A 16,840-nucleotide genomic window follows, 5' to 3' on the forward strand; every position below is an offset into this window, starting at 1 on the left:
GAGATCTGGATGATTGATTTAGATATAAATAATGACTATGAAGATGGGGATGATGGATCTAGAGATATAGATGATGTCTAAATGGATGATAGCTATTAACTGAAACAACCAAGCTATATGAATACCAACAAACAAATAGTGCTATAAATACTCATAAAACATATATTTTATTTCAATATATAATTGACAATAATGTTAAATATTGAACAAGACAGAGTAGCCTAAATAGACCACTGTATACAAATGTATGTACATGTATGAAAAGATAGATGCATAATACAAGAAAAATTCCAACTGTCTATAAAGTATATCCCTAGACTTCCAGGGAGGACTATGTCTACTTAATGACAAAGACTGTACTTACGTGATGCGACAAAAGGGGTATATGTAGTGTGGTCGGAAAGTCTCAAAGCGCGTTTCACCCATGTCCCTGACGAAGCTTTGGTGAAACGCGCATTGAGTCTTTCTGACCACACTACACATATCCCTTTTTGTCGCATCACCTGATGTCAGTACAGTCTTTGTAATTAAGTAGACATAGTTCTCCCTGGAAGTCTAGGGATATACTTTATAGACAGTTGGATTTTTTCTTGTATTATGCATTTATCTTTCCTTCCATGTACATACATGTGTATGCAGTGGTCTATTTAGGCTACTCTGTTTTGATCATTATTTAACATTATTGTCATTTATATAATGAAATAAAATATACGTTTTATGAGACTTTATAGCACTATTTTGTTGGTATTCTTTGTTGAGCAGTACGTCTCTGTATTTGTGATTGATATGTGCTCATTGCTTGTTGGAAACACGTAGAAATATGGGTGATAGAATTTAGATAAATGGTTTAGGGGTGAAATAATCTAGATATAAGGTTGATGGTTGATAACATCTAGAAATCTGGATGATGGATTGGATAAGAACTTCTAGATTGATATATGATGGGTAAGAAAATCCTAGAAACAGGTCATATTGATTGAATCTATAGAGATAAGATGAGAAATTTTGTAATTTAAAGAAACTAGTTAGAAATTAGATAATCTAAAGAACTACAAAAAGGAAGGGATGAAGAGGAATGGATGAAGAGGAATGGATGATGAATAAGAGACTATATGAAGGCTATGGAAATCAAGAACGTTTAGGGGATAGAAGATCCAAGAGAAGAAGGGGTTCGGTCCCTACGGAATAGAGCTAGTGCTCTGGGATAGGGGCGTAAGTGTCATCAGGGGGGTAGTGATGACCTCCATGACAGGCGGGTGATGAAGCAGCTGTTTTCTACTCAACAAGAAATAATTTCATTTGCTTTGAGAATTAAAAAATATCTAAAACTTACATCCTAAAACAGCAGTGACCAATCCCAAGCCTGAATCAGCCATTGATAGGGGAAGGCGGGGGCAAAAAATGAGGTGTACTAAGTATTTCACCCCTGACAATCAGAGCCCCACCGACCCTTCGATCAAAACCAAAAAAACACAACTGTTGACCCCTTTTGGTTGCCCACCGCCATTCTAGTCTACTCTGATTCAGTACATGCATCAGTTATCCACGTAACCTAAAAAAGAGGTGGAGGGGCACCAGAAAAAACAAATCCTGAACAACAAAAACTTATGGCAGGTACGAGAAAAGTAAACTGGAAAAAAAAGGTAGCAACACAAAGTCTAAATATAGTCTTGTGTTCATTGGTGGCTGAACTTTCTACTGCTCGAGAAGGAGGTGAGGAGACAAGTGGGTAAACGTGTGAGAGACTCTGTGTTCTAGAATCACAGGAACAATATTGAGAAAGATTTTCACACTCCCGAAATAAAGAGATCAGCGGCATCTGTACGACAATGCAAAAGAGAGCGCCGGCAGACCGTCTGTGCTAAGTGCTATCGCCAGGATCCTGGGAAACCAGAGGAAAGTGGACACATCTTCCAAAGGCAGGGACATTCACTGAAAACCAAATGTCCTCAAAAAGGTAGAGGTCTACCATCATCTCCAATCCAGCATAACATCATTTTATCTTTATGAACCGTCCATCATCGCGACCAGCTGGATGTTCTTGAGATGATCACCTCTTACCTCCTTCAGAAGTTTGGTCGACGCATCGCTGACCTTCCCACCATCACCTGCGTAAAATCAGGTTCTCCTCTCATGTATGAAAATAATTAAATCGATTTTTTTCAAAAATATCTTCACATGTCAAGATCCTACATCCTCAAAAAATGTAGCCAAGTTGCAGGTTCCAAGGTGATGGCCAAGTTCGACAACATGACTATGGAAATGGCACCCAATTGACAAGGCCACCTCTAGTGATAAGATATATTAAGAGTTGGATATTTTGATGACCGTGAGATATTGGTAACATGATTCACTTCTTCTTGAAGGATCTGCGCTCACCGGAGGAGAGGGACCTTTAGACTCTAGCTTGTGAGTCTCTCTAAAGTTCTCCACCATACATGACGGCCTTGGACTTGGCGGTGGTACCCTCTTCTGGGGTACATGGAGGCTTGTCTTCATGAAAGAGAACACTGCAATAAAGATTCCTCTAGGAAACCGCACATTACTTAGTAGCCAGCCACCATGGCTGGAGGAACGTCATCTATGTGGTGGGACGCACACTGGACTTCATGTCCATGGTGGGTTTTCTTTACAGCTGAAGAACTGACCTAAGAAATCCCCCCGTGATGTGCGTACGTAGATGTAACAAGACAAAAATATACATCTCTGTCAACAAGTAAGAGACTCCCCAAGGATGATCCTGTGAACAGACAAGGTATAATGTCCTTGTGAAGAACTTGGAGATCACAGCTCTGTGGGTTCCTTATGGCTTCTGAGGTCCAGGTGAGAGGACAACAGGGGTGGAAAGTCCGTCAACGCTGAGTGTTGGAATGTGGATCTGGTTGCTTCCATTTGTTGGGAACTGGAAGTAAAAAAAAAAGATTTGGATAATGAGAGGGTGTCATGGGCAATGGGTCCAGTTGTCTACTCAGCCTGCAATTCCCTTGATTAGGAGGAACTCTTTGAACTAGAACTCCTTTATTATTTTTACTATATACCTCACCTTGCTCTATACAAAATGGGCCCCAAAATTTGCCTAACTCTCAAAGCCTATAGGCCCTTCAGGGGTCAGGGATTAGTGGTCCTCCTTTGTCAAAGCTTATTGAGACCCATCAATGCCCTAGTATTTGCCTAGGCTGCAGCTCCAGCATCTCCCAGGACTCCTAATCTGGGTAGCATTTACAGAATGGGGGGGTTAGTGGCAGATCACTGGGATGGACACCAATAATTTCATAATGTGCACCATTTAAAGGGGTTGTCCACTGCCCAGCATCAAATCAGTGATGGTCCAACACCCAGCACTTTCACCAATCAGCTGTTTGCAGATCCCGCAGCAGCCGGTTGTAACATACACTGTACAGTGGCCATTATGAGGAACTGCAGCTGATATCCTATTGAAGTGAATGGTAGCCGATCTGTAGTACCTGAGAATGACCACTGCATGTGGACGGAGCTATGGTGTTCACTGTTTACATCTGACCCCAGCGGGAGCTGAAAACAGCTGATTGATGGGGTGCCAGATGTCGCACCCCCACTGATCAGATATTGATGAGCCATCCGTATGATAAATCATCACTATCTAAGTACTGGACAATCTGGACAATCCCTTTAAGTACTTAGATCCTTAGGTTTCCAATCTATCTTCCCTCCCAGCCTTGGCTCTCCTACATGTTGGCAAACACCAGAGTCTGTATAGAAATCAGAAACACAAAGAGCGATATTACCTGGAAGGACAATTTTGCCGGACTTCGGGGAGCTATGGGGCTGAGCGTGCTCCAGAAATGGATGGAAGGGGGAAGGGAGCTTGGGGTGAGCAGTAGAGGTGTCTGGAAAAGAGATAAACAGGGACAAGTGACACACATGGCAGTGCACCGTCAGGTCAGACACACGGAAACAATGGCGCACCATCCGGCTGCCACATCTTGTGCGGTACATGGGATGTAGCCATTGTTTTCTGGCTCACGATCTCTGCTGCTGTAAATGATTATTCATGACAAGATGGGACATCTGCAAAAAATCGGACATTTATCTAGAAAATCATTCGATAGATAATACTCTGTCTCATCATATACATACGAAGGGCACACAGCGAAAATGAATGAATGCAATGTGGTAAAGATCCACTAAGCAGTACCAAATCATAATGAATGCATTCGCTTCTGAAATCCTCTGTGCTGCTGAGACCCCTGCTCCTCCACTATCAGTCTGTGCCCTGCTAGTTGTCCCTGCTTTATGTCATGGCACTGCGCCTGTTATAGCCATGTCTTCACTACCATCTATACATGAAAGACGGGTCACAGTTACCACAGATCAAGCTGCACGCTCCTGAAATCCTCTGTACTGCTGGGACTGTAATCATCCTAATATCAGATTATGATCTCCAACTTGTCTTCATTCCTTGTCTTTGTTATATGCAGCCGAGCCCTCAATAACATCATCAAATGTGTGGTCAAGACACTGTCAACAGTAATCTCCTGAAATACTCTGTGCTGGCCCAGTTCCTTCCACCAACAGTATGTGATAAGATCACCAAGATCTTCTCCCAAAAGAGTCTGTGTTCTTCAGTACTATGCATCTCATAGTTTGTACTGGAGCACTACGTACAGTATTTGTAAGTGATTTGGCTCAGTAGTTACATATACTGTATTATACCCCAGAGCTGCACGCACTATTCTGCTGGTGCAGTCACTGTGTACATACATTACCGATCCTGTACTGATCCTGAGTTACATCCTGTATTATACTCCAGAGCTGCACTCACTATTCTGCTGGTGCAGTCACTGAGTACATACATTACATTACTGATCCTGTACTGATCCTGAGTTACATCCTGTATTATAGTCTAGAGCTGCACTCACTATTCTGCTGGTGCAGTCACTGTGTACATACATTACATTACTGATACTGTACTGATCCTGCGTTACATCCTGTATTATACCCCAGAGCTGCACTCACTATTCTGCTGGTGCAGTCACTATGTACATACATTACATTACTGATCCTGTACTGATCCTGAGTTACATCCTGTATTATAGTCTAGAGCTGCACTCACTATTCTGCTGGTGCAGTCACTGTGTACATACATTACATTACTGATCCTGTACTGATCCTGAGTTACATCCTGTATTATACTCCAGAGCTGCACTCACTATTCTGCTGGTGCAGTCACTATGTACATACATTACATTACTGATCCTGTACTGATCCTGAGTTACATCCTAGTCTAGAGCTGCACTCACTATTCTGCTGGTGCAGTCACTGTGTACATACATTACATTACTGATACTGTACTGATCCTGCGTTACATCCTATATTATACTCCAGCGCTGAACTCACGATTTGGCCAGTTTGCTATTGGAAACAGAAAACCCTCTCTTAGCAGCTTAAATTATCTACTAAGATATACAGGGGGGGGGGCAGTTAGCTTCCCTTATATTAGACCATAAAGTGCCTGGTGTAATGATTACACTGAACAAGTATGAACTGCTGTGAGATTAAGCTCTCAAGGCTGCAGAATTGTGAATGCAGCTCTGGAGAATAGAAGGTGCTGTAACTAATTTTTGTGATTTTGATTCTGTGCTACTCAGTAGAGCACCATGGCCCTTTGAATTAGGGAATTTGCAGGGTCCTCATTGCAGGACGCCACCAGTTCCACCTTCTCCATTATCTCCGTTTTCTGGTTTAATCTTCCTTACCAGGGAATGAGAAGTGATGACAGAAGATGCGCTTCCAGGAGCCAGCAAGGAATTCACAGCAGCGTTCATCTTCTCTGGGCCGATCACAGAGGAGAATGGAATTTCTAAGTCCTTTGGCTTTTTCCCTTTCACAGGTAGTCCTCCTTCAGAAGAAGACACTGGAGAAGACGTGTCCTCCTTCTTCTCCTCGTCCTCCTGAGGATCTGTCTTCACCTTTATCTCCTCTTCCTTCTCTGGTGAGTTGATGACCACCAAAATCTCTTGAGCTAACGGCTGGTCAGAAGTTGGGGTCTTCAAATCTGGGAGAGAAGCAAGAAAGACCTGGGGTTCGGAGAGGTCATCGACATCTGCGGAAGGGTCTTCAAAAGCATCCTCCACTTTAATGTCGGGAGTCGGTGGATCCACTGTGACCTAATTAGAAAAAAACACACGCGATGACACAGGTAGTTCAATGTCTTCATCTTCTCTACATCACTACTTCAAGGAAGTGAAAGACCAATGGGGCCAAATGACCAAATGGCCCATGTTGGGTGAGCTCTACTTACAAGCTATGGCACATGACCCATATTGGTGGCCCTGTGGTTACATTAGAGGCAACAGCTGACTTACAGGGCAGACAGTGGTAGTGGACCCACCAGTGGTCCAAAAAGTCATTTGCCCCATTCAAGGAGTCAAGTACAGGGAGGAAGGATTTTGCTTTTGGGGGCCAAAAGCTCATGCATTTGGAGAACAGGTGCCAAAAAGGATTGGCCCCATCTTCAATTTCCCTATGGACTAGCCCAATGTTCTTCTGCACTATAGAAGTAAGTTCCAACCCACTTAGAAAGCATCAGGGGCCCGTTTCTACATGTAATGGCGTCCCCTTTTCTTTATGTTTCCTCCCCCCGATATCTACTGCCTGTATCTGACCCTGTTTATGGACATTACATGGAGCTGCAGTTCCTTGGAGCTATGGATGTTGACTTCTAAGGAGAGATCTCCATCGTCCTGCTCCACTGCCTCATACGATGGGACGCTGATACTTTGACCTTTGGCCTCTGGAAGAGGCAGAGCTTCGGCTGGAAACGAGATATCCGGTTTGTTAGCCTTGGGCTGCGTACTGGGTGGAGATTGCAGTGATTGGATGGTGAAGGTGGAGTACAGGCCAGAGCGCATGTACTCATTGCGGCTGGTTTTGGAGCTGCTCCTCACCATCTTGGGCACAAAGGGCGAATTGTCCCCAGGTTTCGGGGTCGGGGTCAGTTCATTCACAGAGTCCCTAGATTTGGCGTCTTCCTTAGAAGGTTCTCCACTGCTGGGATCCGGGTAACACACAAACTTGTACACAAACTTTTGCCCACTCACTTTCTTGATAATGTTCTGAAAAGACATAAATAAACTAGGTCAACATTTTACGAAAATGTTAAGTTATGTGAAACAGTGGAAAAAAAATGCAATTCCACCTGTGTTTTTTGGGGTTTTGTTTTTATGCCGTTGCTGGGTGGTAGAAATGAGCTGGTAGTGTGATTCTCTGGGTCGGTCCAATTATGGCGATACCAAACTTGTAGAGATTTTCCATTATTTTAGTGCCTTCAAAAAAAATTCTGATCTATGCAAAAAATAAAACTTAGCTTTGTGCTGCCATTTTCCAAGACCCGAAACGTTTTCATTTTTCCGTCGATGAAGCCGGGCGAGGGATTGTTTTTTTGGTTGAAAAGCTGACAATTTGATTGTCGCCATTTTGGGGTAGATATCATCTTTTCATTGTATCGTTTTGTTGCATTTTTTGCGGGGGTGGTGCGGTCACTGAAAAACTGCAGTTCTAGTTTTACTATTTTCTTTTTTTTTGCGCTGTTTACCCTACGGGATAAATAATTTTAGATTTTACTTATATTTTGATACATTTGACTTTTACGGATACAGTGATACAGAATGTGCTTTTTTTTCTTCCTCTTTATTTTTGGATGGAAATTAAGGGGGAGTTTCAAATTTTTCCATTTTTCTTTTTTTTTCATTTTTTGCACTCTTCATTTTATTTTTTTAGGATCTGAATCTTTTGATCACTTGTTTAATATTGTATAAAACTTATAGTCACAGTACTGTCCATCAGTACTCTGCCTTCATGTTACAGGGGTCAAGGGGGTACGAATGTCAGCTACTTAAATGCCGCTGTCAGAGATTGACAGCAGCGTTTAAGTGGTTAAACAGCAACACAGCTGCCACCTGCCTTCTGTGGAGTCGGCTCCATACATTGGCATCTGTTCTGTGACGGATATATCCATCTTCCCCAGACCAGTTTTTCTAAAGGGGTCTGACATTTTTAGGAAGGGTGACCCTTAAGTAGTCAATGAATCACACATCCTGTTTTTTTTTAGTATAGATATTTTTCCAGGATTTTTTTTTCTCGTCCCTTAAAAAGAAAGTGTCATGAAATAAAGATATATGATATTAACGATAACCTGTATGCACACGGCCATGTTGTATGTATGTTGATCATATTAATTGCTTTACCTACTGAAAGAGTCAATTGCCCAAAGTGCAGATGGGTGCAAATGTCTGGATATGTAGCTACTATGGGGCCTTTAAAAAAGACAGGACCCAGCCTTGGCTACCTCCACCAATACTATACTACTGACAGGTAACAATTTGGGCATTGTTTCCAAATGACCTAATGATTTCGGAAAAGTATTGAGTGGGAACATATTACAGGTCCTGGGGGAACTGTAAAGGGGGCCATGTTTGCCCAATTCTTTTATGCAAGTTGCATTTAAATCATCAATGGTCCCTCCATGTCACAGATGGATATAGAGATAGATGTACAGAGTGTGGACCCTGTAAACAACTCCCCATATCTCTGCTTCCCGGACCCCTGTTGATGTGAAATTGCAGGGGGATATGCTTCATTTAGATATGAAAAATATCCCTATTTGCAGGGTCATCACTCTGTGTACCTTATTTATCTCTATGCCCACCTCGGCATGGAGGGTTCATTGATGACTTACACATTGCATACATAGAAGAGAAGGGGCAAACATTTCCCCCAATACAATGCCCCCAGGACAGAAAGAACTGCAATATGTTTCAAGTTCATATTTGCCCTCCTTGACATGGAGGGGTCATTGATGATTTACACATTGGTTACACAGAAAAAAAGGGACAATCATGGCCCCCATTACGGTGCCCCCAGGACAGAAGACCCTGGAATATGGCTTCACTTCATTTTTGTCCAAAACCATTACCAATTAGAAACAAATTCTAAATTCATACCTATAAGTGATAATGGAGTAGGTAATATGCTACGGCATTATCAAAATCGACTTGAATAGAGACCACCGAGCTTTCCCAGGAAACAGATGAAATTCATATATACCATGGAAAGTGTGCGGCCTCACCTTGTCATAGTAATATCTCAGAGCCCGGCTCAGCTTGTCGTAATTCATATTGGTCTTGTTTTTGCGCAGGCCCCATAGCCGTGCCACCTCCTCGGCGTCCAGCAGCTTGAACTCCCCATCATTGGACGTCCAGGAGATGAGGTGCCGATGACTCTGCTCCTCCAACAACTGCAGGAGAAACTGCCAGAGCGTCCCAGAAGGGTCCATCTCTGCTAGGACAAGGAGAAGCATGAGGCGGCACTGCAAGAATCCAACACAAACACACATACGGGCGCCGACGTTAACCATTAATAGGAGAGCAGCGACCAGTGGAAGAGACACATGTGGGTGGATGTTGGCATGTTGTGGTCTCACCTGACTTCATGCTGTCACTTTACCCCATAGTACCGTACGAATGCATGGCGCTGACGAGCAGTGGGTACAGTGTGGGAGGAGGGCACAGGTAGAACAACCACTTACCTTCTTCCACCAACACCCCCACACAGTCACCAGCACCCCCATGTTTTTTGGCCTCCTACCTGTCTGCAGTCTCAGGCGCCTCTCCTCTCCAGAGAAGTCTTGTGGATCTGGTTGACTTTGCTCTTGAAGGGTCTTTGAGTGACAATCTGTCCCTGCGGCAACCATGAGGCTGCGGAGGAATCAGCGTGGAACATGGTCCTGAATCTGCGGAGAGGCAAGAGGGAGAAGGGGGCAGATTTTTTGGCCTGGTTTAGATGGCAGCGCTCTGTTTTCCTGCCTCCCTCCCTCTTGTCTCCATCTCTCTCATACACTCTCCTCCGCCTCCTACTTGTTTTTCTTGTTTTTTTTCAATGTCTGCCCCTTTCCCCTACAACCAGCAGACACAGGAGAGAATCCTGCTCTACGTCAGAGGGAAGGAAAAGCGTGCTGAGGAGGAGGAGAGGGGAGGTGACAGGGGAGGGGAGACTCCAGACATGGATGCTGGGGATGTGGGCACCACAGATGTACAGCGCCCACCGACCTCCATACGCTGCCAGTCACTGCATAGCATAACTCTGTTATATCAGCTACTGGGAAAGCTGGGTGACAACCAATATGGCAGCAATTATCACGTCGTATCACGTAGTGATGCTGTCCCCTCTTCTGTATTGCTGTATAACTGAGCAGATATGACGTGATAATGTGGGGTTTATTGGTTGTCACCCAGCTTTTCTAGGACCCAACCAGCATGTTTGCCTAAACATCGATATGACGTGACAATTGAGGTCATATTTTTGGTCACCCTTCTTTCCTAGTGCCCCAAATACCATATTTGCCTTGTTACGCAGCAATATGATGTGATAATGGTGGCTATATTGGTTGTCACCCAGCTTTCCTAGGACATGATTAGCATATTTGCATAATTACACAGTGATATGATGTGACAATTACGAACGTATTGGTTGTCACCCAGCTTTCCTACTGTCCCTAATAGCATAATTGCCTTGTTACACAGTGATATGATGTGATAATGGCAGTCATATTGGTTGTCACACAGCTTTTCTTGGACCTGACTAGCATGTTTGCCTAATTACACAGCGATATGACGTGACAATCGCGCCCTTATTGATTGTCACCCAGCTTTCCTAGGACATGATTAGCATATTTGCCTAATTGCACAGTGATATGATGTGACAATCGCAGCTATATTGGTTGTCACCCAGCTTACCTCATGCCCTTAATAGCATATTTGCCTTGTTACACAGCAATATGATGTGATAATGGCGGTCACATTGGTTGTCACACAGCTTTTTAAGGACCTGAATTGCATATTTACCTAGTTATACAGTGATAATCGCGGCCATATTGGTTGTCAATCAGCTTTTCCAGCATATCAGCCTATACAAGAACAAATACCTATCCAGACAGATATGCTAAGAAAGCTGGGTGACAACCAATATGGCCGCCATTCTCACATCATTTGACATAGTGATATCACTATATGCCAAGGTAAAAATGCTATTCAGGGCCCTAGGAAAGCTGGGTGACAACCAATATGGCCACCATTATCACGTAATAATGCCGTACCTTGATCTGTATCACTGTATAACTAAACCGATATGATGCGATAATGGTGGCCATATTGATTTTCACCCAGCTTTCCTAGGGTTCTGAACAGCATATAGTCATACAGCGATACAGATCAAGGTAAATCATCATTGTGTGGAATTACATTATAATAGTGGGCATATTAGTTGGCACCCACCTTTCCTGTCTAGATAGGAAGTGATACCTAGATAGGAAGCAAAACTTAAATAGGCAGATATGCTAGTAGAGCTGGGTGACAACAAATATGGCTGCCGTTATCACGTCATTTCAAATTCCGCTGTACTAGGCAAATATGCTATGTAAAGCCCTAGGAATAGTGCATGATAACCAATCTTACCGCACAATGATACCTTCACCTGATCTGTAGCACTGTATAACTAGGCTGATATGAAGTGATAATGGCAACAATATTGGTTTCACCCAGCTTTCCTAGGGTCCGTAATATCATATCTGCCTAGTTATACAACGAAACAGATCAGGTGAAATCATCACTATGTGAAATTACATTATAATGGAGACCATATTGGTTGTCACCCAGCTTTCCTAGGGTCCTAAATAGCATATTTTCCTAGATACAGTGATATAACGTGATAATAATGTTCATATTGGTTGTCCCCCAGCTTTCCAAGCATATCTGCCCAGATAGGAAGCAATACTTATCTAGGTAGGAAAGTTGGGTGACTACCAATTTGGCCAATGTTATCACATTATATCGCTGTGTAACTAGCAAAATATTCTATTCAGGATCCTAGGAAAGCTGAGTGACAACCAATATGGCAAACCATTATCACATCATATCACGTAGTGATGCTTTCCCCATTTTGTAGCACTACAGTTTTACAGTAGGTAGGAAAGCTGGGCCACTATTATCATGTTATATCGCTGTGTAACTAGAAAAATATGTGATTCAGGACACTAGCAAAGCTGTGTACAACCAATATGGCCACCAATATCACATCATATCTCATAGTGATGCCTTCCTCGTTCTAGATCACTACCTATCTACACCGATATGCCATAATCCTAACATCCATATTGGTTACCACCCAGCTTTCCTAGCGTATCTTCCTGTGTAGGTATTGTTTCCTCTATATGCAGATAACCTAGGAAAGCTGGGTGACAACCAATATATCCGCCGTTATCGTGTCATAACAAGTAGTGATGCTTTTCCTGGATCGCTATTGCGGTATAAGGTAGTTGTGATATTCGGAGTCTGGAAAAGCTGAGTGATAAGTCAGTAATAACATTTACTGACACATTGCTAATTTTTGAATCAATGGTATCTGATAGAAATCAGATGACTGACAAGTCGCCATGTTTTATATGTGACTTAACCCCTCATCTCCCTCTGTTTTTGTGCATGACTGTAACATAGTCCACGGGACACGATTCTTCAAACCAAGGAAGAGTGGAGCAGTTTCCCATTACATCAGATCAGCCTCCTTCTGCCCCTTAGGTTTCCTCCTTTTTTATCTATCTTATGCTTTTTTTGGGGGGGGGGGGGGGGGGCTGGGAAGGGGGAGGCACAGTGACGGAAAAACAATTCCGCCATTTTTTTTTAACCATTTCACCGTACAGGATAAGCATTATGGTATTTTATGAGGCAGCCACTTATGATACATTTTGGGAGAAGGAAGGTGTGATAGCGACTTTTATTTTCGGACATTTGGGCCGAAATCGCCCGATGCTAATGCAGATCTAGCAAGAAAGTGGTTAAAATATGAGTCACCTCCCCCGTGTGCCCCCTACATTCAGCGCCATAGAAGTGCGGGATTACTGGTGACGGGGGCCGTTGTGCTCAGCTCTGCACTTGTTTGTGTGGAGAGGCTTCATCCTAAGCGGCAAGGCCTCGTCACCACGGCAACAGAGAGAAAGCAGCACCAATGGGTGGATTAACCCTTTGTTCCAGTCCTTATAGCAAAACATCTTTTAACCCTTCTGATGCCATTGTCATCTGAGCGGCGAACAGGACCCTAAAAATCCATATGAAGCCTATATATGTGCAATCGTTCTGTCGGTCATTATTGGTTTCTTCCCCGTTACTGATGTCCTGGAGCCGTCGGTATTCAGACAGTCGCCCCGTCCATTCAGCCTAAATGTGGAGGTGTAAGGCGCTGCAGAACCACTTTAACCCCTTCCCAACCAGGCTATTTTCGTTCTTTTTGTCTCCTCTTCTTCCAAGAGCCATAACTTTTTTATATTTTTCCATCCCCATTAGCTGTTCAAGGGCTTATTTTTTTTTATTGCTTTTTACGGCATTTTTAAGGTGGCACAATGACCGAAAACAATCAATTCTGCTACACACGTGGTCAATATTGCAATAGTGGTACATGTTGACAAGCCACAAATCGTCTGAGAGAATGTCCTGATGTACAGATGAGACAAAAATGGAACTTTTTTGGCAAGGCACATCAGCTCTATGTTCACAGACGGAAAAATTAAGCATTTCAAGAAAAGAACACTATCCCTACTGTGAAACATGGAGGAGGCTCTGTTATGTTCTGGGGCTGCTTTGCTGACTATCAAGGGATTCTAGAGAGAAATGTACTGCCCAGTGTCAGAAAGCTTGGTCTCAGTCACAGGTCATGGGTCTTGAAACAGGATAATGACCCAAAACACACAGCTAAAAACACCCAAGAATAGCTAAGAGGAAAACATTGGACTATTCTGAAGTGGCCTTCTATGAGCCCTGACCTAAATCCTATTGAGCATCTTTGGAAAGAACTGAAACATGCCGTCTGGAAAAGGCAACCTTCAAACACGAGACAACTGGAGCAGTTTGCTCTTGAGGAGTCGGCCAAATACCTGTCGAGAGGTGCAGAAGTCTCATTGACAGCTACAGGAATCGTTTGATTGCAGTGATTGCCTTAAAAGGTGCAACAAAATATCAAGTTATAGGGAACCTGAATCAATAGAACAAAAAAAATTGGAGTACATGTCCAAGAATAATACCTTAATATTTTATTAAATCACACGATAACAACAATTAGTATATGCAGATTAATTCATAAGAAATATATAAACACTTTCAGACAGAGATAGGTAGCACAGACCAAAAAACAGCGCGGATCACAACTGATGCCATATACAAAAAGTCGAATGCATAGTGCGGTGGGTAATACAGGCATTAAACCGGGGATCATGTGGGACCATATAGAAAAGTGCATTAGCCCTGTACACAGGCTCATACGCTCACTATTCAAACAATCAATCCCATCCCCGGATTCTTACCCATAAGCTGGCGTCAGGAAGGAACCACACCGTTGCCCCAACGCGCGTTTCGCGTCAGCTTCGTCAGTGATCCGCGCTGTTTTTTGGTCTGTGCTACCTATCTCTGTCTGAAAGTGTTTATATATTTCTTATGAATTAATCTGCATATACTAATTGTTGTTATCGTGTGATTTAATAAAATATTAAGGTATTATTCTGGGACATGTACTCCAATTTTTTTTTGTTCTATTGATTTAGGTTGTAGGAGTGTCCTTTTTTTCTTGAATCATGTCTCCTTTCTAGGCTCCCCCACTGTGGTTGTGAGCATGTGGGAGAATATCAGACTTTTATCTTTCATTTTGGGCTCGTTCTATTACAGGGAACCTGTCAGCTGTTTTGGCCACTATAAGATGCGGCCACCCCCTTTCAGGGCTTATATACAGCATTCTATAACGCTGTAAATAAGCCCCCGATCCGACCTGCAAGATAAGAAAAATAAATTTTATTATACTTACCGAGGTGGGGGGGTAACGGTCTGGTCCGATGGGTGTCACAAGTCCGGGTCCGGCGTCTCCCATCTTCTTGCGATGCCGTCCTCCTGCTTGCTTCATCGCTCCACGGCACCGTGCTCCTGTGCAGGTATACCTGTCTGCCCTGTTGAGAGCAAAGTACTGCAGTGCGCAGGCGCCGGAAAGGTCAGAGAGGCCCAGCACCTGCGCACTGCAGTACTTTACTCTGCCCTCAACAGGGCAGACAGGTATACCTGCACAGGAGCACGGTGCCGTGGAGCGATGAAGCAAGCAGGAGGATGGCGATCATAAGAAGATGGGAGGCGCTGCACCCAGACCTGCGATACCCATCGGACTGGACTGGCCCCCGAGTGAGTATACTAAAACTTATTTTTCTTCTTTTGCAGGTCAGATCGGGGGCTTAAATACAGCATTATAGAATGCTGTAGATAAGCCCTGAAAGGCAGTGGCGGTATCTTATAGCGGCCAAAACAGCTGACAGGTTCACTTTAAGGGTACCATCCTTCCTGTCCAGGTCTATTTCATGAGTTATATATTTTTTTTTATTCTGTGGAAGCATGGATGAAAAGCAATGTCTGCCTCTCATTTGTTCATTTTCATAGATCTTATTTATTATATTTATTATTACTTTTGTCAGATTCAAGTTATTTCTGTGACCATTGTGGGTTTTCTGTCATTAAACGAGGGGTACCAACAATTTTGACCACGTGTGTATTTAAACAATTTTTTAGGCTTTATGACATTTTATATTTTGATAGATTGTACTTTTACGGATGCTACAATACCAAATATGTATATGAAGGAGGACAAAGGGAGTATATATAGCAAAGTAACAAACTTTATTAGAAACACAATTAAAAACACACACATTTAAAAGACACCAAATGAAAATACCAGGAATCCATGTTATATCACAAGTTAACCGCCAACCATTGGCATAAGGTAATATACAAAGAGAAGGTGTGCAATAACTCCATGTGATCCTACTAAGTGGACCCAGTTACCATGAACCATCCCATAACCGCCTTAATATATCTTAGCCAATGCTATTCTGATGTTTAGAGAAAGTGCCGGTTAGAGAACCTGATCCACAGTAAGGACTAACATGGAGAGTGCCCGGAGGAGCAATATGAGTACCAAGCCATCCGGCGTCAAAGAATCCCCCTCCCAAAGCACAAGCACATTCTTACCCACATGGAGATCCCTGGATTGAGCGTCACCCCCGACGCGCGTTTCGCTGCTATTATTGCTGCTTTATCAAGGGGACTTTTTTTTTTTTCTTTTTTTTGCTATTCTTGCTGCTTTATCAAGGGGAAGTGTCGTTTCCCAAACCACCACACCTTATATCCTGTAAGTCCCATGTCACATAACAGTCATGTGACCGGGTACTAACACCGATGCTTGTATCGGCGCATGCGTCCACCGCTCTCCGCCCCGCAGCCCCGCGGGCCGGCCCACGTCTGAAAACCAGTGGATGGCAGCCAGGTAACCCCAGCAACCAAACGACCAATCACAGACGCGTGGCGGCCGGACTTTGGAGGTGAAGGGGGGGAGGCAAGTGAGCGCACGCGCACTGCAGCCTATGATTCCCACCGTAGCACAAACTTATTTTTTTGTATTATTCAACACAGCAACAGTAAAATACAGTCTATATAATGATTATTATGGCATACAAAATGTAATTTAGACAGTATTCCAATTCCGTAGTTGCAGCGGAGTATGATGTCATCATTGGCATGATGGGAATAAGTTGCGACCCTCTTCAACCGGGATATTAGGTGCAAGATAATAAAATCACTAAATACAAAACAAATAAGGAAAAATGCACAAAATTAAAAAAGGAAAACAACAAAAAAGGAAAAGAAACCGTAACATTAGATTCCCATAGTGGCCTATACATCACTCAGACATTACAGGAATGGGGCAAAATTTAGGGCTTCAGTTAAAC

The 16,840-nt window shown here is 43.2% G+C and overlaps 1 protein-coding gene across 4 annotated transcripts; it reads right to left on the reverse strand.

Moving 5' to 3' along the window:
* Window positions 1–692: 692 nt before the first annotated feature.
* On the reverse strand, window positions 693–9,988 carry LOC143805138 (ETS domain-containing protein Elk-1-like). Of its 4 annotated transcripts, none has more exons than XM_077284051.1 (6): window positions 9,625–9,988; window positions 9,107–9,315; window positions 6,927–7,094; window positions 5,736–6,146; window positions 3,765–3,866; window positions 693–2,902 (listed from the first exon to the last, which is right to left on the reverse strand). In XM_077284051.1, exons 1-6 carry the CDS (start codon window positions 9,728–9,730, stop codon window positions 2,804–2,806), a joined length of 1,095 nt encoding a protein of 364 aa, XP_077140166.1. In that variant the 5' UTR covers window positions 9,731–9,988; the 3' UTR covers window positions 693–2,803. The 4 variants fall into 4 exon arrangements, with proteins under 4 accessions (XP_077140166.1, XP_077140164.1, XP_077140165.1 ...); XM_077284049.1 differs by having other exon boundaries at window positions 6,663–7,094; window positions 9,625–9,983; XM_077284050.1 differs by lacking the exon at window positions 9,625–9,988 and adding an exon at window positions 9,461–9,598 and having other exon boundaries at window positions 6,663–7,094; window positions 9,107–9,346.
* Window positions 9,989–16,840: the final 6,852 nt, after the last annotated feature.

Source organism: Ranitomeya variabilis, chromosome 2, assembly GCF_051348905.1.
Source record: "Ranitomeya variabilis isolate aRanVar5 chromosome 2, aRanVar5.hap1, whole genome shotgun sequence".
Classification (NCBI taxonomy): domain Eukaryota; kingdom Metazoa; phylum Chordata; class Amphibia; order Anura; family Dendrobatidae; genus Ranitomeya; species Ranitomeya variabilis.

What these genes read in the sequence shown, in the direction of transcription:
- LOC143805138 (XM_077284049.1), bottom strand. Translation starts at nt 9,730, where the DNA reads ATGGTTGCCGCAGGGACAGATTGTCACTCAAAGACCCTTCAAGAGCAA. An exon ending in TCATCACTTCTCATTCCCTG is followed by an intron (nt 3,867 to 5,735) that starts GTAAGGAAGATT and finishes TCTCTTTTCCAG; the next exon opens with ACACCTCTACTGCTCACCCC. An exon ending in CGGCAAAATTGTCCTTCCAG is followed by an intron (nt 2,903 to 3,764) that starts GTAATATCGCTC and finishes TTTTACTTCCAG; the next exon opens with TTCCCAACAAATGGAAGCAA.